The 23,253-nt window shown below is 43.2% G+C and overlaps 3 protein-coding genes across 3 annotated transcripts; all 3 read left to right on the plus strand.

Annotated features, from left to right (window-relative positions):
- Positions 1–1,625: 1,625 nt before the first annotated feature.
- Positions 1,626–2,717, plus strand: LOC308363384 (apolipoprotein D-like; the record flags this gene model as incomplete). Its single annotated transcript, XM_080836195.1, has 4 exons — positions 1,626–1,745; positions 1,994–2,112; positions 2,269–2,357; positions 2,479–2,717. 4 exons carry the CDS (start codon positions 1,626–1,628, stop codon positions 2,715–2,717), a joined length of 567 nt encoding a protein of 188 aa, XP_080692321.1.
- Positions 2,718–9,410: 6,693 nt separating this feature from the next.
- samd7 (sterile alpha motif domain containing 7) lies at positions 9,411–13,822 on the plus strand (the record flags this gene model as incomplete). Its single annotated transcript, XM_080837838.1, has 8 exons — positions 9,411–9,513; positions 9,829–9,952; positions 10,149–10,273; positions 11,682–11,760; positions 12,052–12,740; positions 12,996–13,117; positions 13,243–13,353; positions 13,583–13,822. 8 exons carry the CDS (start codon positions 9,411–9,413, stop codon positions 13,820–13,822), a joined length of 1,593 nt encoding a protein of 530 aa, XP_080693964.1.
- A 778-nt stretch (positions 13,823–14,600) lies between these two features.
- Positions 14,601–20,455, plus strand: sec62 (SEC62 homolog, preprotein translocation factor; the record flags this gene model as incomplete). The annotated part of the gene is made up of 8 exons (XM_080836196.1): positions 14,601–14,660; positions 16,636–16,744; positions 16,977–17,082; positions 17,249–17,477; positions 18,854–18,949; positions 19,065–19,125; positions 19,312–19,431; positions 19,839–20,455. The coding sequence occupies exons 1-8, from the start codon at positions 14,625–14,627 to the stop codon at positions 20,453–20,455; spliced, it is 1,374 nt and encodes a 457-aa protein (XP_080692322.1). The 5' UTR covers positions 14,601–14,624.
- Positions 20,456–23,253: the final 2,798 nt, after the last annotated feature.

The following is a 23,253-nucleotide window of genomic DNA, read 5'->3' on the forward strand; positions in this document are numbered from 1 at the left end:
ATTTTTGCTGTTGGAAACTTTATCAGACAGTGTGTAAAAATTTCGCAAATAATATTAAGGTGCATCGGAAGCAGTCGCTGAGTCTGCGTCTCTGCTTTCACTTGCTTTTTTTTGCGATGAATCATGGGTAACGAAGTGCGAAGTGGAGTTAGTTAGTTAAGGTTAGGCTATATCGCGGAAATGTTGCGGCCACTGAGCAACAACATGGTGCACGACATTGTCCTTGCTCAAATAAATTAGCAACAAATAGCTGGAAACTTTGTGCAGTGGTGTAAGCATAACCACCTGCAACTGAACACCACTAAGACCAAGGAGATGGTGGTGGACTTTAGGAGGTCTCAGCCTCCTCTGCTACCAGTCTCCATCGAGGGGGTCAGTGTGGAGGTGGCCAACACCTACAAATACTTAGGAGTTCATCTGGACAATAAACTTGACTGGTTAGCCAACGTTGATGCAATTTACAAGAATGGTCAGATCTGGCTTTACTTCCTGAGGAGGTTGAGGTCCTTCAATGTCTGCAACAAACTCCTGCGCATGTTTTACCAGTCTGTGGTTGCCAGCGGTCTCTTTTATGCTGTGGTGTGCTGGGACGGCAGCATAAGGAAGAGGGGTGCGGGGTGACTGGACAGGTTGGTGAGGAGGGCAGGAGCTGTTATTGGCACTGAACTAGACTGCCTCACAACAGTGGCGGAGAGAAGGACCCTGAGTAGGTTACTGACTATTTTGGACAATACCGACCACCCACTACACAGAACTCTCAACAGACAGAGGAGCATATTCAGTGGCAGACTCCTGTCACTGTCATGCTCATCGGACAGGCTGAGGAGGTCCTTTGTCCCCAGTGCCGTTCAGCTATTTAACGCCATGCAGAAGTGGTATTCCCTGCATAAGTCTACCTCAGTCTTCTCACCCCTTCTCATCTCATCTTACTGTCCATCCCTTTACTGTCTATACTAGCCCCTTGCACAGACTTAGCCACTTACAGTATATTCTGCACTTTCTCTTTGCACTGTCCACACACACACAAGAACAAGAACACTACCTTTGCACTATCCACACAAGCACAAGAACACTATCTTTGCACTTTCCACACAAGCAGAAGAACACTATCTTTTTGCACTATCCACACTAGCAGCACAAGAACACTTTCCTCCTGGGCATCTACATCTACACTGTCACAATGACTAGATATTGTACTATAGGGTCAGACCCATTCCTGTATCTGTAAACTCCCCACTCCCTGTGAACATGTTCTCCCTATATGTGTATGTGATTGATGTATGTATGTCTGTGAGATGTATAAGTGTATAAGTGTATTTGCTACTGGATGACCTAAATTTCCCTCTATATTAATAAAGTTTATCTATCGATCTTCACTGCAATGCACATGTTATTGACTGACATAACAACCCCCCCCCCCCCCACACACACACAAGCATCAGTTTTGTTAGCACAGGTGCCAAATCATATATTTTGCCAAAAACATTCCCAGAGGTGCAGGCCTGTGGCTTTATTTGGAAGGACTTGGGTTTGGTCTGTGGAAAGAGAGAAGCTGAGTGAGAGCTATAAATTCACTCCCTCAGTTTCAGAAAAAAGTTTCTCAGTTTCCAGGTGAAAGCAGAACCATGCAGACTCTACAGGTGCTGTCTCTGACCCTACTGCCTTTCCTGATGGCCAACGCACAGGTCCTCCATCCAGGGAGATGCCCTGTGCCCCCAGTTAAGGAGAACTTCGATGTTCCCAGTGTAAGTATCATTAACGTACAATACATGCTGTTGAAAGGGTAAACAAAAGGTTGAATAGTTTTATTTGTATTCATTTTCAGTATTCTTATTCTATTTAAATTATGTTCCTCGTTTTAGATCTAACAAATGCACTTATCCTGACAATTATTTATTTCTTTGAGCAAGAACAAGGCACTCAGCCTTGATATCTCATGTAAAAAGGGCAACTGCCAGCTGTGAGGTTGAACATTTTGCCCTGCCTTTCACAGTACATGGGCAGGTGGTATGAGATCCAGAAGCTTCCCTCGATCTTCCAGAAAGGCGAGTGTGGCCAGGCCACCTACACCCTCGGTGATGGAGTTGTGCACGTCCTGAATGCTGAGCTGCTGTAAGAGCTGTGATTAATACCTCTCTTAACAACAGTGTAAATGCAACGTGGTGCGCAGCTAGTTAACTGTGTGATTGTAACATGGTATGCACAGCTAGTTTAGATGTGCCGCACATCTCATTGATCAGTGTGTCTGTTGCTTTGTTTTTGGGTCAGGGCTGATGGCACTGTTAGTGAGATTGAGGGCTCCGCCAAGCCTGTGGATCCTGCCCAGCCTGCCAAGCTTGCTGTTACCTTCTTCCCAGGTAATAATAACCAAAGCATACAACACAGCTTCATTCTCTACTAAGGTCAACATTACAGTTAGATTACAGATCAGGTGTGAAAAATCAAAATCCCTCAAGATCTTATGTTGACCTCCCACAGGGTCCCCTCCTGGTCCTTACTGGGTCCTGGACACTGACTACGACAACTACGCACTGGTCTATGGCTGCGAGAACTACGGTGGTCTGTTCTATGCCGACTTCGCCTGGATCCTGAGTCGTTCCCCTTCCCTAACTGAGGAGACCATTGAGCAGCTGCACAACATTTTGACCTCCAATGGCATCAAAATCAACAAGATGACCACCACCAACCATAGCATCTGCAGCTCCATGCCTCAGTAAGGCAGCTATGTAAACCAGCTGAAATGAAGGAGAAAATAATTAATATATCTGCCATCTGTAAATGATTGGTCATAAAATAAGCAAGCAGCCTTAGCGCTGTCTCAATTTGTTTTCTCACTATCATCATTGCAAATGTTACCATTCAGAGCTCAGCATCAGCTCTGAATGTGTATTACTTTACAAGAGCCTGCTTTTGTAATCCTAACTATGTTAATGCTAATAACTAGTTAGTCTTGTTTTTTCTCACACACAATTCAACTCAATTGAATTTTATTTATTGACGAAGATCATTTCGAAACACTGTTAATGACTTAAGAATATATTAATCAAGTGCCTTTTATAGATAATTACCTTGTATTAATTATGTGCTTATGTAAGTAGGAACATGGCTTTTCTGTGTTTCTGTGTGTGTGTAACTTAGATTATTAGGCGCCACTTAGACTGCATATGTGCAAGAGCAATAAACAACTTGTATGCAACTCCGGAGTCCTGAAGTAACTTGAGTGAATTTTCACCTAACATTTATATAGTGCCCACAATAAAATTGTCTCAAAGCGCTTTACCTAAGTTTAACCTAACTCAGAGGGGTACACTCGTTTAAGGCTAGGTATTCGTCTGGTTTTAGCCAGTTTTCAATTTCAATATGGTTGTCTGTTATCAACTAATTTACAAGTGCATCTTTTGATGTTAAGGACCCTGTGTTAATAAGGCCCAACTTTAGGTTTGTATTTGTAGCGTTTTGTACATTTGTAGCACTTTCCTGTCTAATACCTCTATCAGTGTGATTTACAGTGTGCTTAGATGTTGTGGGTAAAATATTGTTTGTATTTGATTGAGTTTGGCAGCAGAGGTTAATATAGGGTAGTAGTACTGCCACCTAGTGTTAATGTTGGATAGTCCACAGGTGATATTTTCTCTTTATTTCCTGGATCTCTATTCAATTGTCTAAAAAGTGCTATAAAGCACTTCAAATTACAATGTTTCTAATGTGCTATACAAATACAGACTTGATTTATTAATTTGTGTAAGGTGAAGTCTGTTACATTGGATATAGAAGACCTTTATGTTTATGGGCCTATTTATGGTTTGTCCTTGGTTGTATGCTTGCACCTTTGCCAGCTGGTTTGTTTTGAGGACATGGAGAATGTATTGACATTAGTATACGGTAGTATACAGCTATCCTGGTGTACACTTTACACAATGTCCAAAAGTCTCTCGACACACCAGTACATGGCCCGATCCATTGGCTCGTCAGCTTAGGAGAAACCCCCATCTTGTGTTCAGAACTGAAAACCCATACCTGTGACCCCAGACTGAAGCTTACTGCAGTGGGTGTCATAAGCCCGCTTCTGTCGACCCTGGTGTCAGCAAGAGCTTGCTTGACATGGTGACCAAAACTAAAACTGTCTTACTGTTCTCTTACTCAGTATTGCCCTCACTGCTTTACCTGCCAGCTCTCTCCCGCAACTGACTCCGGCAAAAAACTCTTCTTACGGCAGCAACTTGAGAGCCTGTCTAATATTTCTAGTAAACCAAGAATGCACTGCTAACAGAGTAACAGAGTTTATTTAGTGCAAGCAGCTGCAACAGGAGTGAACAAAGCTAGTAAGCAAAGAAACTCTTTAAGGAGAACCGGACTGAATTTGTGTAACTGGTAAATATAGTGCTTTAATCACTACACTGACCTCCCCAAGAGAACACAAGAAGGGAGTCAGAAAACACCAAGAGTCGTCACTATATCTTGGGGGTATTCCAATTAGGTGGGTTGGTGACAAACCTGGGGAGGTAACACATTCTAGCAAAAATAAAGCCATAAGGCTTTTCTTTTAGGAGGTTTACCACCAACACTGATTAAACTTACCCATACTTGGAATGCCCCTTTGGGCTGACAGGAGAGCCCTGAGTGTTTGCATATTTATTTTGATCTTGCGTTGTGGATTTAGACAGTGCAGTGGGATTATCGTGTTGTCATCTACTGAGAAGCCTCAAAAGAAGCGGGAGAATTTATAGCTACAGCCGTTTTCAGGTTAAACCCACTTTTATCCCTTCGCCCCAGTGTGACTCCATAAGGCAGAGCGCAAGCAAGCCGAACAGAAATCCCTTCTAAAAAGCTTACTCAGGCAGATTCCCAAATTAGGGGTTTAGATGTCTTAATTCTCTGTTAACTTAATCTGTAAACACGTTATAAGAGATTCCTCTCTATTTTGATGTGTGCGTCCCACTTGTTTGGATGAGGCAGATGGCACAAACATAAACAATAATGAATTAACATGGGATGTGGAACAGAGTAGGAAATAATGACCCAGCAGATAGACTATTTCAAACAATTAGCCTACTGAGTCAATATGGTTTTGAAACCATTAGCAAATATCAATCCATTTTTGGTTCTGGAAATGATAATACAGTAGGCTGTATTTTTTATATTTAAAGTATTATAATTTTATGTTATGTTATATTTATGTTTATTTATACTCTCTGAGTACATTAATTGAGGTGCACATGCAATACCAACACTGCAGTAACTAGAGGCCTTTTCAGCTCTGCAGGAGGTGACTGGTCAGTGGCAGACATGGTCATAGTCTGACAAACTAAGTGTCTGACACAGGGAAAAACACCCATATCCCACCAGGCGGTCGCACACCTACATCTAGAGTCTAGACTAATTCCCCTTATCCCCACAGAATTAAAAATATATAATTCCTTGGATTGCTGGACATATACTAAAAAGTTGGTGAGCACAAACTGCCAGATTAAGAAGTCTGAGAAGATGATCCTCACAACACATTAGGCAGCATATTTGTTAAATAACCTGCAAGCTGGTTTAAAATGGACATTTTGGTGAACAATAAAGTAAAAACAAAATGACAAAAACAAACCTGTCCGCTGGAGAATACTGAACCCCACCCCCAACCACACCGCGGCATGCCATCTCACAGTGACTTAGAGCGCCACATGCTCCTGGAAAAGGAAGTTAGGCATTTAGGTGTCTTACCCACGGCCTTCAAAGTGCTAACAAGGGATTACTGAGGTAAATGTTGAAAGAGGTTTATCCCCCATGCTTAGGCAGTACTCTTAATTACATTTCAAGGCAGGGTCCAGCGCACCGGTGTAAGGAGAGATCACAGTGATGTCAGGGAAGGGAGGGCTTAACAGGAGAGATAAAGCCAGCTAATAACGATAGAATGAATCGGTATTTAAAGGTCTTTTTCAGTTAAGGCAGCTTGCTGGCACAGGAGTGTGAGGGGGCTGTTTTGTCCTAGGCAAAAGTGCTTTAGTGCTGGAGAGCGCTGGTGGGGTTTCAGTAGTGGGCCTTCTCTGGACATCTACTCGGGTCGTTTTCTAGATTTCTTTGGGGTTTTTTGGGAGTACATTTTCTCTGCCTGGCCAGCACAGTTGAGGATCCTGCTCAAATCCTTGGCAGGAATTTCAAGGTGAGTTCCTCACATGTGTTTTTTTAAATAATGCAGTGTCTTATTTTAGCTTTGTTGCTGTTTTCAAGACCTCCTCTTCCTTTTTGTTTGTTTTTGTTGTTTGTTGTTTTATTCAGTCAATAAATGTGTGTAATTTTAAGGTCAGTTTACTCTATCTTGGACGCAATTTCCATATATTTGTTTAAGTTATAAATTAATATATATTATGTCTTATTATACATTAAGCCAGCTATTCATAAACGTTGGATATTGCAATGGACACAGGGTGATAATTGATATGATTTAATGAGCTATAAACTTATGCGGAACAAGGAATTTAATGCATGACAGCTACCAATAAAATCATACAAATAATTGCGGAAAATTTACAAATTACAATTTCATGTAGTGATTGTGGTTAAAAACAAACCTAGACTTTGCGACACAAAAAATAATTAATTTCTATGTCAACTCCTTGTCCTCTTGGTGCTTTATTTAGTATGCAAGACAGTTATATTTTTTCACAAGGTTTAAGTTCTATTATGCAGTTGTGTGTATCCTCAAAGATAGTGTGTGTCACAAGCAGCATAGTTATAGGGACCAGACAGTGATAATATCCTGTCTGATATGACCTCCGCAAATGTACCGCTTAATACAAGTCGTCAGCAATTTTCCTTTAATTCATTCATAATGAGATTAGCGAGCTGCAAATCCAGCCACTCCGAGCCCGGTGCTTAGACAGTGTGTGGCTTCACTTCAAAATCTTGACTTGCCATGGAAACATGCCAGACTGCTTGCAGCTTACAGACAACTCTTTAGATGCCAGTTCTAGCTATCTAAATGCCTTTGCACCAACATGAACACCATGCCATTACTTACAGGTACCTCATACCTGCCAAGGACAGAAAACAGCTTGATGCCAAGTTGTAGGGACACACAAATGTGCAGTATGTACAGTAGGATTGACCAGTATGTACAGTAGGATTGAACAGTATGTACAGTAGGCTTGACCAGTATGTACAGTAGGATTGACCAGTATGTACAGTTGGATTGACCAGTAAATACAGTAGGATTGACCAGTATGTACCATTAACATTGTACGTGAATGTGTGTATGAGTGCCTACGTTAAACAAAACAAACACATATGTCTGGATTGACATCATCAGTCCCCACTCTGTTCTACTCATGTAACTCTCCTTCTGTTCACACATAGACAGGAACGCACATATTGCAGTCCTGGCGGGTGTTGCCACAGCCACCATGTTTTTCAGCATAAACCGATTGCCTCCTCAGATTTATTCCCCAAGGTGTTTTGGGGACATCTCTGGGGCTAATGGAGGTTAATAGGATTAGCACTCTGGGTGTATTGTCCAGTATACTTACAGGCAAGGTTTGCTGAGGGTAAAACTCTAAACGCAGGGATTACCTCCCACACATCCCTTTAAAGTGCTGTATAGTCAGGATTTAGCTAATAGGATCCAGGGGGAAAGGGGGGCCCTGGAGGTGGTTGGGGGGTTGGCCGACAGGCGGGCCTGGATGCATGCGGGTCAGCAGATGTTCTTGGCAGGCTGCTGGGCTAACAGGGGGATTACAGGCCCCAGATTAGATGGACTCCTGAGGGAACTTTAGGCACTAGGGCTAATACACAAGGGCAAATCTTATGCTCTCTTATAATGGGAGAGGGTGCCTTGATCTGGATCCGCTCCAAAATGTAAAGGGGTTCTTCCTTGGCCCATGCCCCACACCTCCACCATGTATCATGTTTGTTTGTGTATAATCCGGCAAACAGACAAACAAAACAAACCGAAAACATAACCTCTTTGGTGGAGGTAAAAAAAAAACTAAAGAAATGTGGAGTAACACACATGATGAACATTGCCTTTAAAGAAATATAATTTGATAAATAGTATCAAACATTTATAGCTCCTTAATTCAGCTTGTGCATTATAGTTTCTGTATACTCTGACCGGAATTCAAATCCTCCCTTCTAGATTTTTATTGTAATATCCTCTCTTTGCATGGCCAAAAACAATTAATAAAGTTGACTTCAAATAGAAGTGCCCTGGCAAAGCTCTGAAACGTGGTATTCCAAGGCTGGACTTCTAGAGAAATTCTAGAGAAACTGATTTTAGTTTTGTACCCGTTATAGGTTCTTCATGACAATTTTCATCTCTGTCTCTCTAGCTATCTCTCTCCTCATCTCTTGATGTGAAGACATGTGTCGTAAAAGATTATGTGTTGAGTGTGAATGCAGTGTGTTGAAATGTCTCACCCTCTCTGACGGCAGGACCACAGTCCTCAGTTCTGCCCAACAACACGGCTTCTCTCTCTTATTCACTGTCCTCACCCTGCTTCTCTGCCACTCATTTTCAGAAAGTCGAGGATTCATACTGAAGGAGTGTTGGGGACGATAGCTGTTATATATTGAAGAACAGCTCAGGTAAAAAACTTGCTTTCAAAATTGTGCTTATAACATACCATATTTTTGCAATTGACTATATATTTCATGGCATGTTTTTACCTCCTGCATTCCCACATCTCACTGTATACTACAATGACTGCTATATGCTAATGTACTACAATAATACAATACTATTACATAGTACATAATCATCCAACTTTAATACTAAACTTCCTTCAAATAGTAAAAAAAGTACCTGCTCTAACTTGCCTGGGGTAAAATTAAGTAAAATATTATTCTATGACGGCTGGTTCACATCGATTTCTATACCCTGAAAAGCTATCCTCAATACTCCCCTCTAGAGGTGACTTTGGTTTCCTGTTACACACTAAAAATACCAGTTTTATAAATTTAAAAATTATGTTACCAGTACAACTCCTATTCCAAGGTCCACGCTGTGGCATTAGACTTTTATTGGGCACCTGTGGTGTCTACAACAACTATGCATCTGCAGGAGGCCCACAGAGTGAAGCTGCTTGAACTGTGGGCCTCCTGGTGGCAGCTCAGTGGAGCAGGAAATCACCTGCCTCTTTCACCACATTCATTCTCTCTGTACATGTAGCTTGTGACCACTACATGTACAGCTGGTGCACGTGAGCTCATAATCTAAAACTGCTGGTTAAAAAATGTTGGCTTTTCGTTCGTATTCATGTGTGTCTTTGTTTGTGTGTGTGTGTGTGTGTGTGTGTGTGTGTGTGTGTGTGTGTGTGTGTGTGTGTGTGTGTGTGTGTGTGTGTGTGTGTGTGTGTGTGTGTGTGTGTGTGTGTGTGTGTGTGTGTGTGTGTGTGTGCATATTTATGCGTATCAATGCAGGTTGTGTCATGACCCCGCGTGAGCAGCTGAGGAAGATGACGTCACTAGGGGAACAGGGAGCCCTGGATGAGAAGAACTGGTACCGCCTGGTCAATGGCATGTCTGCTGGAGGTACGTTAAGGCCACTCTCCTTTGTCTGAAACAAATAGGCTGTTCTGTAGCTGTTCTACAACCTGAATGCAGGGTACTCTCCTCCTGTCCACCCCCTCTTTTTCTGTCTTCTGTTCTGGCCGGCCCCAAAGCAGAGGGGTTCCTCCTTTTGAGTCCTACTTTAGGTTTATTCCTGTTAAAAGGGAGTTTTTCCTCGCCACAAAGTGCTCTGTAAAGTTCTTTGGGACCATTTAAATTGTTTTTGTTTGTTCAATTGTTTAGTGGGCCACTCTGGCTGGAAGGTAATGTGTTGTTTGTCTTTATGCCGTGTGGCAGAGATGAGACAGAGACAGGAGCTAATGATGAGGAACCAGATGGCAATGGCCCCCCAGATCCTGGCCCAGGGGCAACAGAGGCTGCAGGGCGTGCCATCCCAGTTTGAGCCACGCTTCATGGAGCGGTGAGTGCAAGACTGTAGCACCCAGGCACATCTCTCTCTCCGGCTCATTCCCCAAATCTTAAAGGCTTTGGTCTTGACCTTAGCTGCCTGTTTTAGGTGGCTGAGCCTAGCTTTGGTACTGGATGCTCATTAGTAATTAGGGAATTACGTGCCACTCAAGTACCCTTCCCAGACTCACCCTGTCCCTTCTCCACAGGGAGCTGGGGCCCCCTACTGAGATGGTATCCTCTGATGCCCGGCAAATGCACATGGGTGCCCACCTTGGACCCCCCCTGCCACCTCATTCAGGTGTCATGCCTGGCCGAGGATTTCCTGGAACAGGTGAGAACATTACTGTATGATATATCTGCAGCTGCTGGGCTCCCCGCTGACAGCATGCAATCAATAGGTAGGCAGGGAGGTAACCGACAACATAGCCCCAGCCTGGTAGCCTGTGCATGGAAAGTTGTGAGAAAAAAAACGGCAATTCAATGAAAGAGTCGCTGGGCCCATAATTCCCGGGTTGTAAGAGGGCGCCACAGAGTACAACAGGCTTCTCGGCTCTGTTGCGGTCCAGGAGCTGTGTGTAACGGTTAGACAGCAGTTACTCCAGGATGTCAGCTCCGTCACAAAATCAGGAAACAGTGCCTGACACTGTTTCACCATTGTAGGAGTTTGGGGAATGGAGAATCTGGTGGGTCTCTGCAGTGCTGTCGTGGTCCCTGGAGAAGTGGGTATACGCAATGCTGACTGAAATATAAGTGGGTATACTCCGTATACCTGCGTATACCCTGGACTACACCACTGGGTCTCTGGGCTGGAGAAGGAGAAGGCCACTCCACATCCAGCTTCTGACCTGCATGTCGGTAGAGACAACTATCCCGTCTGTAGCTGTAGACTCACACTGAGCTTCCGATAAGCAGTTCTGTTTCTTGTTGGACAGGCCATGCTTGTCTATACCCAGGTCAAGAATATCCTCCTCCTCAACCTGCAGCTTGTTTAGCATGCTGCTGAGACTGGAGAGACCAAGGGGCACAGCTCCTCCATCTGATCAATCCAGCTGGCAACAACTTCTCCATCTGACACCTCGCCCTCAGAGCCAGACTGAGACAGTTTGGCTGATAAAGAGAGAAGAGGGTCATGCTTGACCAAACATTTTTGTGTGTCTGACAAAAACCACACACATAAGGCTGCGCCAACCTTCTTAGAGCGTAGACAATTCCCAGGCAAACTGGGAATGGGCGATCCTTCTCATGGGGGAGAAAAACATAATTCTGAAAGGGTCGAACGCCTGGTTTAGATGCGCTCGATGCTGGCAGCGATCTCAGGCTAGACAACACCCTCAATCTTCGGGTGAAAATGTGAAACGACCATGAGCTCTTCGAGGGGAGACCAGAAGCTGTTCTGTTTGATTGAGATCTTATGGGAGAAGTGGCTCAGTACCGTGATCAAACTCCTATTTTGTGCAAATAGCTGGTTTTACAACAATTAGACTACCTCTGTGTTTATCTTTAACATCTTATCCAAAGCGTTCGTTTTGTGTGACAACTGATAGTTGGAGGTTTTGCGACAGATGGAACACATTGGCTCTACCTTCTGTTATGTATCGCATATGCACAAGATTGTCGCCTAATAAAAATAAACATTTACAATACATATACATTATCTTGCATCTTGCGTGTCAGAAAGAGAATGAACTGAAAGCGAACCAATCTCAATCCTTCTCTTTCTATTTCTCTGGTGGCAGCAGGGTACAGTTTTCTGCCGTCTGAGCCTATGGAGACCGTTGCCAGGAGACAGGAGCTCATTCACAAGCAGAACATAGCCAGGTACAGGAATGAAATGCAGCTTTGCATATGAACTACATCTACCCATGTGTAAAAGATTCACTTTTAAAATAATATAGAGTGTTAGAGTGTATAGTACATTTCTTTTAAGTTTCTTGAGAAGTCATTTTATTTATATAGCACATTTAAAACAACAAGAGTTGTATCATAGCGCTTTCCAGTAGAGTTAAATAAAGCATAGAGTAAAGAGAGTAGAGTGCAAGCAATACAAATAGTGATTTCATTAGTAGAAGCCAACTACTGACTTGTGGTCTATGTGTGTTCTCCAATCAGAATGGAGATGAACGCTATCCTGCACCAGAAAGAACTTGAGAACGCCCATCAGAAGGGACTCATGGGTATGGAGAACCCCATGATGTACCCAGGCATGCAGGCAAACCCCATGGCATATAGGGGGCGTCAGCGGCTCCCGGAGGGGCACGACGTCTTCGTCCACCGCACGACTCTGGACGACCTCCAGGCCAATAGCCTGCTCATGTCCACCAGCCCCTACCCACCAATCAGCAGCCTGCAGAGGGAACGGAGCCGCCGGGTCGGCAGGAGGGCGACTAATCACAAGACAGTAGACATCAACAGCTCCGGCCCCAAGGGCCCGTTAGAAGACAAAAGCGTGGACCAGAGCCCGGGAGGAGCCTCGGGGGAGGAGAAGGAGACGGAGGGGAAGGGAGTGTTGGCCGGGGACACCTCCGACAGCAAGCCACACCAGGTTAAAATGGACAACGAGCTGGTGTCCAGCAACGGCAGGAAGAGCTACAAAGAAGGCGGCGAGCAGGGTCTGAGGAAGGCCTGCATCAGCAGCCAAGATGGCTGCTCAGATGTGACCAACTGCAGCTCCAGTGTGGGAGACAAGGACATGCCCAATCAGTGCTCTGCGTTCCAGGAGAAGTTCATGTTCCCAGCCGGGCCTCTCACAGCCCTGCCCTACATGTTCCCAATGCCAGGAAATGGCCTAATGCCATCTGGTGAGTTTAGTCAGTCCTAAAAAACACTGGTAAAAGATAATAATAACCATCCTCAGGGGGAAGTAGGGGTATAGTCAAAATGTGATTTGGGAAAAGATAAGCATATTACTATTACTATTTATATATTTGTATAATTACAAGAAAGTGTTTCAGGGGCTAAGTAAAATTTGAGTATAACTTCTCAGATGTTGTAGTGCTTGTACTATTATTAACCACTGAGATGTTACTAACGCTGGTCTTATTAATTCTAAAAAGGTGCTCAAAATGTTTTCCTCAATGGAGAAGAGATGTCAACACTTGAAGATATTAGGAAGTGGACTGTTGATGATGTCTACAATTTCATTGCAGAAATACCTAGCTGCTCTGAATATGCACAGGTGATTGTCCTGTGCATGTGTTTATTCATGTCTGTGTTCACATTGCTCTTATGAATTATGGAAAATATAGTAATTACGTTAATACAATTATGTAACGCTGACTTTGTTGTCATATTTTCTTTCAGACGTTTAAAGACCACATGATAGATGGAGAGACATTGCCCCTTATGACAGAGGAACATCTGCTGGACACGTTCAGTATGAAACTAGGACCGGCCCTCAAAATAAGATCACAGGTACAAACCTCAGCATTTTTCTAAATGACACATGACCACTTAAGTCTTCTCTTATAGATCAGTGATCATGATTTATTGTGAGATATTTCTCATTGAAAACCAGTCACAGTCATAGTCACACACTCAGACCCTCTGACTCTGTAAAGCCCTTTTAGTCAATGCCTTTTGTTAATGACGCAATATAAATCAGTGAAATTATATTTAATTTAATGTAATTGATTCTGAGCAGGTGTCTCGGCGACTGGGCAACATGCTGTACATGATGAACATGCCCCTGCCTGCCCCTGTGCTGCACCCCACGGCGGAGAAGGCAGGTGGGGACCGCTCCTCAGAGATCAGCTCCCCCCTAAACTGCAACAGCGCGGAGCTGCTGGGAAGCCCCTGCACCAGGGACACGGAAACCCTGAAGCCATCTGAGCCTGCATCAGAAACTGAGAACCCTCTCTCTCCAGCGAACAAAACAGCGTAGTCAGAACTGGTGCTCTTACTGTGTGTTTGAGCGTGATTGTATGGGTGTGTGTGTGGGCGCGTGCGTGTGCGTGTGTGTTATCATTTTGTTAAAAGGCTCCCATTAACAAAAGGGCTTTTATTCTCACTGATTTCCACTTTCTGTCTGATATATAATGCAAAGTATTTTTAAACTATAATATTAAACTTTGGGGGCATTTGTAAGCCTGTGTTTTATAGATACTGTCTGTTCATCTTGCTATTCAAATGACAAGGGACTAATTTTCGTAAAGATATTACCAAGGAATGTCGTGACTCAAGACTCCATTCACCATGCACCTGTCATTAATTTGCTGATAAAGTGATGGATGATTTGCTGTATAGTTTTTTTTAGTTTATGTTTTCGTACTATACTGATACATTTTTATTTGTAAATGTTTTATTTCTTAGACTTTTACGGCAAGATTGTACATTATTTTACACACTGAAAAATAAAAGTTTCAAATAAAGATTTGAATTCCTTTCATACTCTAAAAGCATTCCAAAAGACTACAATATGTAAAGGAATGAGATGAATCGTATCGAACACCAAAATCAGTTGAAGGTAACAATCAAATAAATGATAACCAAAAAGGATATAGTTTTCAATCGGCCCAACTCGAAGAGCATGGTCATCAGTCGACTTCTAGTAAAAACCAAAATCCACTAAGTGGCGCTATTGGGAAAAGGCTGGTCGCTTTAGATCACGGTCTGGTTCGGGTTCTCGCGGTATGTTTAGCTTGTCGTGGCTACCACGTCAAGTGGAGACTTGAGAGCGTTGGATCATGGCGGAGCGCAGGAAGCATAAGAAGCGAATTCAGGTATAACTTCATCATATCAAACATGCTTTGGTATGATTTATCCATGCTGGGGTTTCTTGTTTCTTTGTCATTTAGAATGTCTATGTGTGAGAGAATGAGAATACAATTAATTTCTAGATTCTGTGCACAGTCTCCCAATACTGAATACTCTTCAGAAAGTGGGTTCCAGCTAGCTAGCTAGACAACTATCTCGGAACTAGCTAGATTATTGTTTTTAATGCATGGAGGAAGTGATACTCGTAAAATGTGGTTGTGGTACGTATCGTTGGTTGTTAAACAGATTGACATTCTTTAAATGTTATTCTTGGAGTCGATAACAACTGGACAACAAACGAATGTTCCTAGCTTATAACGGGAATAGAGGATCTGTACACCCTGCTAACCAAGTTGGCCATCTTGGCTTTAGTTTAGGTTGCAGAGTTCCTAGCATCATTTCAGCTAGCTTGCTATGTAAATAAAAAGAGCACTGGGATAGTTTGATTTGCCAGCTAGCCCATTAGTTGTGACAGGAATGTCTAAGGTGGAGCCTAGATGTGTTCATGTTTACATTTTAACAAACAGTATTGTTATTATGCAGCCATGCGAATGCTGTGTGACACGGACACGTCAATACTCATTCAAGCGCGATGAAGCAACCATGGCAATGTTGAACCAAGCTAATTACCATGCTGGTAACAGAAAGGTTCTGTATTGCCTCAGTACAAGCTGGAAATAATGTTGGCTAGTTGCAAGATTAGCATTTACTAGAAAGTCCAACATAACATGTTAATGCGGTGATGTTATCAGCCGTTTGACAACAGCTGTTTTTTTACCTGACTGTCTCTGGATGCCACATTTTCCTTAGCTGGCTTGTGCTTTTAAGCGAACAGTCTGTTATCTTAGCGCTGATAGAAACTAGCCTTAACAGTTGCAGAAAGATGGATTTCACGCTTCATTCAAAAATAAAACTGATATCTTTCCGTTTCATTTGTTTTGATGACGTTATAAAAGTGTTGCCCTATATAGAACTAACATTAACAGAATGGACTCAATGGAATGTCTCTTATTCACCAGGGCAACTGTCGGGATAGAGGTGGTAGAATGCTGCGATTGGCAGAATTATATAAGCTTTTGTACGCGTAAAAATAAATAGTTCATTGCCCATCTGCTCGCCATGGGAAGCGCTTTCTTACCTTTCCACCTTGTCCATTAGCAGCTAGACACGTTGGCGAAATTATGCAACCGCCAACTGTCAGTCAACGTGTTATCAGAAAGAACCCACCGGAGTGACTGGGGCACTTACTATTAAATAGAATGTTGTAGTTCCATTCAGTTTCATGTACAGATGCACGATCTGGTGGTTATTCCACCAATCCAATAGAAAATGAAAAATAACTATAATTGTATCACTGACTGTAATTGTTTGGGAATATGTCACTGAAGTATTGGAATCCGTTGTTGGTTGTGTACTTGACTTAGGGTTTCAGACTGATCGAATTGTCTGCATTCTTGCTTTGCTTACACGCTTACATCTGCATCTCTAGAGTAAATGAGGAGACAGAGGTTGCCTCCTCGGGCTGGTGGGCTTTGCCAGAGAGTGTCATACAGCACTTGGATACTGATATTTCATGTAGCTAAGGTCGTCTGTTTGAGTCTTTGTGAGGAGAGACAATGAGATCTTCACAGATCACATAGAGCACAGCATTTTTCACAGTATTCTGTTCACAGTTTATAGCAAATGCGAAGACAAAGCTATTTTCCTCTCATTATTCTCATCTATATATCTGTCGTAAAGATGATCCTTATGCATAGAATGTTTCAAAACATGTCTTCTGAAATAGATGTTTTCTCTGGATCCTGTTCTTATGTCTGTGTTGAACAGTAGTCATTGTGATGGGAAACTGCGGTATGTGGTCCCAAAAAGAGAAATAAGGGCTAGTGACCGTCGTAGTTTGTTTTGCCTGGTGACTGACCAGGATTCGTTGTGTGTGTGCAGGAGGTCAGTGAGCCCACCAAGGAGGAGAAGGCGGTGGCAAAGTACTTGCGTTTCAACTGCCCCACCAAATCCACCAACATGATGGGCCACCGCGTGGACTACTTCATTGGTCAGTGCATTTCATTCTCTCAGGGCGTCGGTACATCTCCACAGCTGCCAGACTGATTGCACACATTTCACAGCTTCCCCTGTTTTACCTGTCAATGCACTCCCTCTCTTGTAGTAAACTAATGTACATTTGTATGTCCTTCTCTAAGGCGGCTGTCAAGCGATAGTTTGTATTGTCTCGTTCAGTGCTGTGTACTTGGTGTGACATTAATGTCTGTGTTTACAACTGGCAGCCTCCAAAGCTGTGGACTCTCTGATGGACTCCAAGTGGGCAAAGTCAAAGAAGGGGGAGGAGGCCTTGTTCACAACCAGAGACTCGGTGGTTGACTACTGCAACAGGTAGGGTAATCCCCAGAACCGTGTAACCCAATTGAGAAATTGAGCTCTCTGGCTGTGCGGGTGTGTGAATATGAAGTAATAAAACCACAATGTACAGGAAATACAGTGACATGCGAAAAATTCTGTTATCTGATGTCGGCCCCTGGTGTGTGGTTTCTCTGAGCAGATTACTGAAGAAACAGTTCTTTCACCGGGCCCTGAAAGTAATGAAGAAGAAACCAGAGAAGGAAGTCAAGAAAGAGAAGGAGCGAGAAAAAGAGAAGGAGAAGGAGAAGGAGAAGGAGAAAGAGAAAGAGAAAGAGAAGGCCAAAGGTGACAGTGGTAAAGAGGAGGAGAAGAAGGGCAAGAAGGAGAAGAAGAAGGATTCCGAGGCAGAGTCCAAAAAGGAGAAGAATGTGCGCCTCCTTTCTCTTCCTGTTCCCATAACTTCACTAATGCATGTCATGACAGAACACAGTAAATGTCTTGGAGGCCATGTTTAACACTGCAGGTCTTCATGCACAGTTCCAACTGTGTGGTCACACTCTCAAAAATAAGTTACATGTATCTGATTGGTGTATCTGATTTGCACTGTAACTGACCCATTGATGTTAGTCATACACAGGGGAAGATGTTACATTCTCTGTGCTATTGGTTGGTGACTTCCTAAAGCAGCCACACCTCTTGCTGTACTGTATGCAAGAACTCATTCCCAATAACCTAGTCCATCTATTATAACACGCCAGGGTGTACCACAACCACCATACCGATACTGAACACCAGCACCAAAAACAACTACAACAACAACAACAAATAGATGCCTTTTTGAGCATTTCACTGGGGTTGTCAAGTGGGCACGTCGCTTTGTCTTTGTTGCCCAACTTGTGGTGTCTGGTGTTCCAGACCCACCCCCATTTGTACTCCGGATGGGTTAAAACACATGTTAGTACCAGACACAACACACCATATACCTCAAGATAGACCACAAGCATTACTGAGAGACTTTCCCCGAAACCATGACCCAGTGATAGCTCAACAGTGACTCAAGTGTCCTGATCTTTGTGTGTTGCAATCTTCACTGCACACGCAGTCCTCGTGGTTGTGCGTGGAACCCAGTAGTGTTGTTTAAACCCTTTGATAAGGGCAACATGTGATAAGCTTTTTCACGCAAAGGGAATCATTTGAAAATGTGTGCAAAATCTAAACATCTATACAGACACATTTATATTCACACAAACACATTTTTAATACGTCATACCACTGCTGCAGAAATTACACTGAAATTGCATGTCCCTTAATATTCTGATCTGTGAGGTTTACACAGCAGCCACATGAAGATGTATTTGTTTGTATTTCTTCATTCGTATCCAGTGTTGTACCACACACTATTAGGGCACTATAGTGAAAACATAGACAAAGTGATTTGCATTAATACTGAGGGGAATAGCAGGCCTAAGGTGTAATCATACTACAATGAAATGGTTGTATCAATTAATTCCATATTGGCAGATTTAAATAGGCACACCAAGGTATTGTTTGGACAGTAGAGAGTGAAACAAACACCCTTTATCAACTTTGTCATGGATGCTAAAGAGGAAATAACGCAGCAATATAATGCTCTTAAAATTGCCTGTAACTATTAAAGCGCAGCTGTACTAGTGCACTGAGTGGAACTTAGCTGTTCTACATGAGGGTCTGGTGGTTTATTGCCTAGTCCTGAGTTTGAAGTTCATTTGGAGATGTTGTGTTCTGCTCACTGGGAATGCCACCACCACAACAACATGCGCCGCAGGAGGATAGTCCAGGCTCACCGAAGAAAAAGAAGGACGTCAAGAAGAAATTCAAACTGGAGCCCCATGAGGATCAGCTGTTCTTGGATGGTAATGAGGTGAGTGCTGCACCCAGAGGGTTCTTCACCGTCCCTCTGCTGCCTTGAGCGTTAGAGATAGTCAAACTCCTTGGGTTCATTGTTTTTAATTGTGTCTGGTTGGCTTTTACCCCAGGTGTTCGTGTGGATTTATGACCCAGTGCATTTTAAAACGTTTGCCATGGGACTCATACTGGGTAAGGTCTTTTAAAGCTTTTTGAATTATATTTTTGTTCATAAATCCTGTGTTTGTGAGTAGTTGACATGCAGTTCCATTGTCTGTTGTCTGACTTGAACTATCATGATTGTCAGTTCCACTTAACAATCCATACATGCTGTTAGTGCTTGGGCTCTAACGCTGTGTGTGTGTGTGTGTGTGTCAGTCATCGCTGTGATCGCTGCCACACTGTTCCCTCTGTGGCCTGCGGAGATGCGAGTGGGTGTGTACTACCTGAGCGTGGCTGCAGGCTGCTTCGTGGCCAGCATACTCCTCCTGGCAGTGGGTAAGACCTCTGCACTGACACACAAACTCTATCCTCAGGATCTGTATACCATCATAAGGCGAGGCTTCTCAGTCTTGCTCCTAGAGCCACCCCACCCCAACTCTGCTGCACTGATAATGTTCTTTGCATCACTGCTCTGAGCACACCTTGTTAAACCTGGTGTCGGGTTAATGGTCTTGGTACAAGAACACTACCGATGAATTCAGTCAGATAAAAGAGCAGGGAATGATGGAAACCTTGAAAGCAAGGACGTTCTGGAAAAATATTGGAAATCCCTGCATTAAGGTATATTGTTGGTCAACAGTACTTTTGGATAGATCAAGTGATTCTGTCAATATGGCTTATGAAGAGTGTCTTACAGTATGGTGCAGATGGTAACTGAAACCCTGGTCCATGTTCCCTCCCAGCTCGATGCATCCTGTTCCTACTCATCTGGCTGGTGACGGGCGGTCGGCACCACTTCTGGTTCCTGCCCAACCTGACGGCCGACGTGGGCTTCATCGACTCTTTCCGCCCGCTCTACACGCACGAGTACAAGGGCCCACGCGGCTCCAAGAAGAGCCTCGCCGACGGCAAAGCCCTGGACGACACCAAAGCTAACAAATCAGACAGCGACGAGAAGTCGGACAGCGAGAAGAGGGACGAGGAGGACGAAGACGAGGAGGATAGCAAGGAGGCAGAGGGCGGCGTCGATGGCGAGGGTGGCGACGTAGACGCAGAGGGCGAGGGCCTGGCAGCGGAGCGGCACTCAGACACAGACAGCGAGCGGAGGGAAGACGAGGGTTCGCAACACAGCAACGGCAACGACTTTGAGATGATCACTCGTGAGGAGCTGGAGCAGCATACGGAGGAGGAGGAGGAGGAGGAGGAGGCAGCCAGGGAGGAGGAGGAGGAGGAGGAGGAGGCGGCAGTGGCAGTGGCAGCCAGGGAGGAGGAGAAGGAGGAGGAGGCGGCGGCGGCCAGGGAGGAGGAGGAGGACAGAGAGGAGAGCAGTGGGGCCAAGCCTGATGCCGCTCAAACTTAAAGAAATGAAACAATACAAAACAAAGACATGCACATTTCGCCTCAAGCAACACGACGCCCACGCTCTCCACAAGGACCCGCTAACAGTGCTTATGTGATGTCCAGGAGTGACTCTCATTTTCTGTGTCTGTGTTGAAATCTTCCAAACCAAGAATAACAGAAAACATTTATTATCTTGACAGAGAAGAGAGACCAGCTATGACAATGAAAATGTACAAAGCTTCTTTCTTTTTGTTATATAGAGAATCTCTCCCATATATGAAAAAGCATAAGTATGTAGATGAAAACTTCCTCTAAACTTAAGTCTGTTCATGTCATATTTTTACAACTTATGTTTTAGTAATGCATTTACCCTAATGAATCCATCCTTTAAAAAACATCAGTTTACGAAATAAGAAAGTAAGAATGATCTATTTCTCTTGAGAATTGTTCTTTTAGCCTTCACATTGCTTGATAGACTTTGCCGAAAGAGAGAGTGGTGTGGGATTTGGCACGTGCCAGGCGATTGCAGGGTAAATCTTGAGTTCATAGCGCCCTATTCAAGACCAAGTTTTTTTTGGTTTCGAAGCCATTATGTTAAATGGGTTTTGTGATGAAATGGGTCGTTTCACGGTGGCGTGGTTGGGATATCTTTGTGTTGACTGCTGACTCTAAAACAGTAGTCATCCTGTTTGTTTGGACCAAAATCAATGTGTTTTGACCTGGTTAGGAAAACTACTTTGCAGAACTGTGGCCATCACACAAGCAGTGTTTACATTTGTCTCAAAAATAATCTGAATGTTGCCTTCGGCACTCGATCTGCTTCTTTGTTCATCCCTGTGGGGTAAGGCTGGGCTTGTCTTATTATGTGCACAATCTGCCCCCCGGCCCCTCTCCAGTTTGACACAGTACTCGAGATGATATGAATCCAGATCTGTGTTGATTTCATAAACTGTTAACATGGAGCAGCTGTTTTACCCAGCGACATTGGTACAATTTAGTTACAATGTTGTAATAATGACCATTTTTTGTTGTTAAGATGGTCTTTTGTGGCCACTTGATTACTCCAGTGTATTGGAACGACCTTAGGAAACGGAGGCAAAGAAAAGAAAAATAGTGTGGGGTGATCAGCAGCATACTTTCACACTAGTGCCAAACATTTATCATTTTTGTTTTCATTAGTGAAGTCTTTCATCTAAAGACTAAGGGACAATTTAGTACTTTTAAACAGTGTGCTCAAGATTTCATGGGTTGTCATCCCAACAATGGAACCCCCTCCTATCAGACACAGTGAAGACAGGTCAGGGACACTGGCAAGGGGCGTGGCAGTTGAGTTGAAAGACTAGCACAGATTACCAAACGTTAAATGATGCTTCAGTTGTGATTTGGTTCTCTTCCGGATGGAATGGCTGTTATGGAGTCGCTCATTAATTGAATGACTGGTAATTCAACGGTGTTGTAAAACCTATGAAGCGGTGGTCCAATATAACCTATAAACAGGTAGTCATCCTTACAAGGCTGGGGTCCAATTCTGTCCTAATGTAGGGTAACATTCTATGTACAAGATATTTATTTCACATTAGATGTTGTTTTACTTATAGTGAGGATAATATTTAAATAATTGCAAATATATCGTTTATATAGAAATCTATAAATATATCAGATGTATACATGCTAACAGTTCGATTAATGATGAACAACTGCATTGAACATAAACATTTTTATAGAATGTCCACGAGTCAACTTTTTTTTGTTTTGTATCTTTTAAAACCATAAAATGTTATTCTTAATACCATAAACTGCCTGGGCTCCGGATTGTAACGGTTCATTAGCCAAATGACAAATCAGGGTCAGCTTCCTGTGTGCTCCGCTCACATGCTTAACCATGAAGGCAGAAGTTAGTCAGACACATTTTTAATTCACTTCTCTACATGGTACAATTTCAGTAACCTGGTATAAATATGAACTTACTGGTATAAATATGTACTGGTATAAATATGCGCGTAGTATCGGGTTGACAAGATAGATTTGTCCCTCACTCTCATAAGACCATGAAAATGTAAAATGTGAATGTTTGCATTTCCAACATTAGAACCAGAACCTGAATCCTGACATTCTTCGTAACATGACCCCAACACACCCCCAATGGTGGGAAAAACCCCTGTATTGTCTAAATAGAGATCGCAAATCAATGTAATGTCTCATGAATAATGTTTTTCATAGCTTTGAGAACTAAGATCTGAGTGAAAATTAGTGAGTTTGACCACGTCACCTCCATCGCCTTGTCCCCGATTCTTACTTTCTGAGAGACGAGTGTGAACCTGTACTGGACAAATGTAATTAACACTGCACATCTGACTGAGCTCAGCAGATTCTCTCATAACTCAACACAGTGGATATTCTGCTCCCTTTGTTTCTGTTGTTTTTGCATCCTTCTTTCTCCTAGGACAAGCTGCCATTGTGCCAGGGCCACTGTCATATTTACAGAAAAATATTTCAAGAGAGCGATCGTTGTTCTCGAGTGTTGCACAGTATCTGTCTGTTGTATTCTGTAGTATTAATGTATGCTGCTTCTCAGCCAGCATTTTTTCAAGAGGAATGGAAGAAAAATCCTTCAACCCCCCTTTTTTTAAACGGTCAAAATGTCTTCAACTGCTTAGTTGTCCATATCTGGATAAATATCATATTGAAGGCTGTCTCTTGCGATATTTGGAGTATAATTTAAGTGATGTCTGTCTTGAGGTATACCTGTATTCTTTCATTGCAATAAAATATAGAGAGCAAACCGATTGCCAATGAGTGTCGTTGTATTTGTATTGC

This window comes from Sprattus sprattus, assembly GCF_963457725.1.
Source record: "Sprattus sprattus genome assembly, chromosome: 4".
NCBI lineage: Eukaryota > Metazoa > Chordata > Actinopteri > Clupeiformes > Clupeidae > Sprattus > Sprattus sprattus.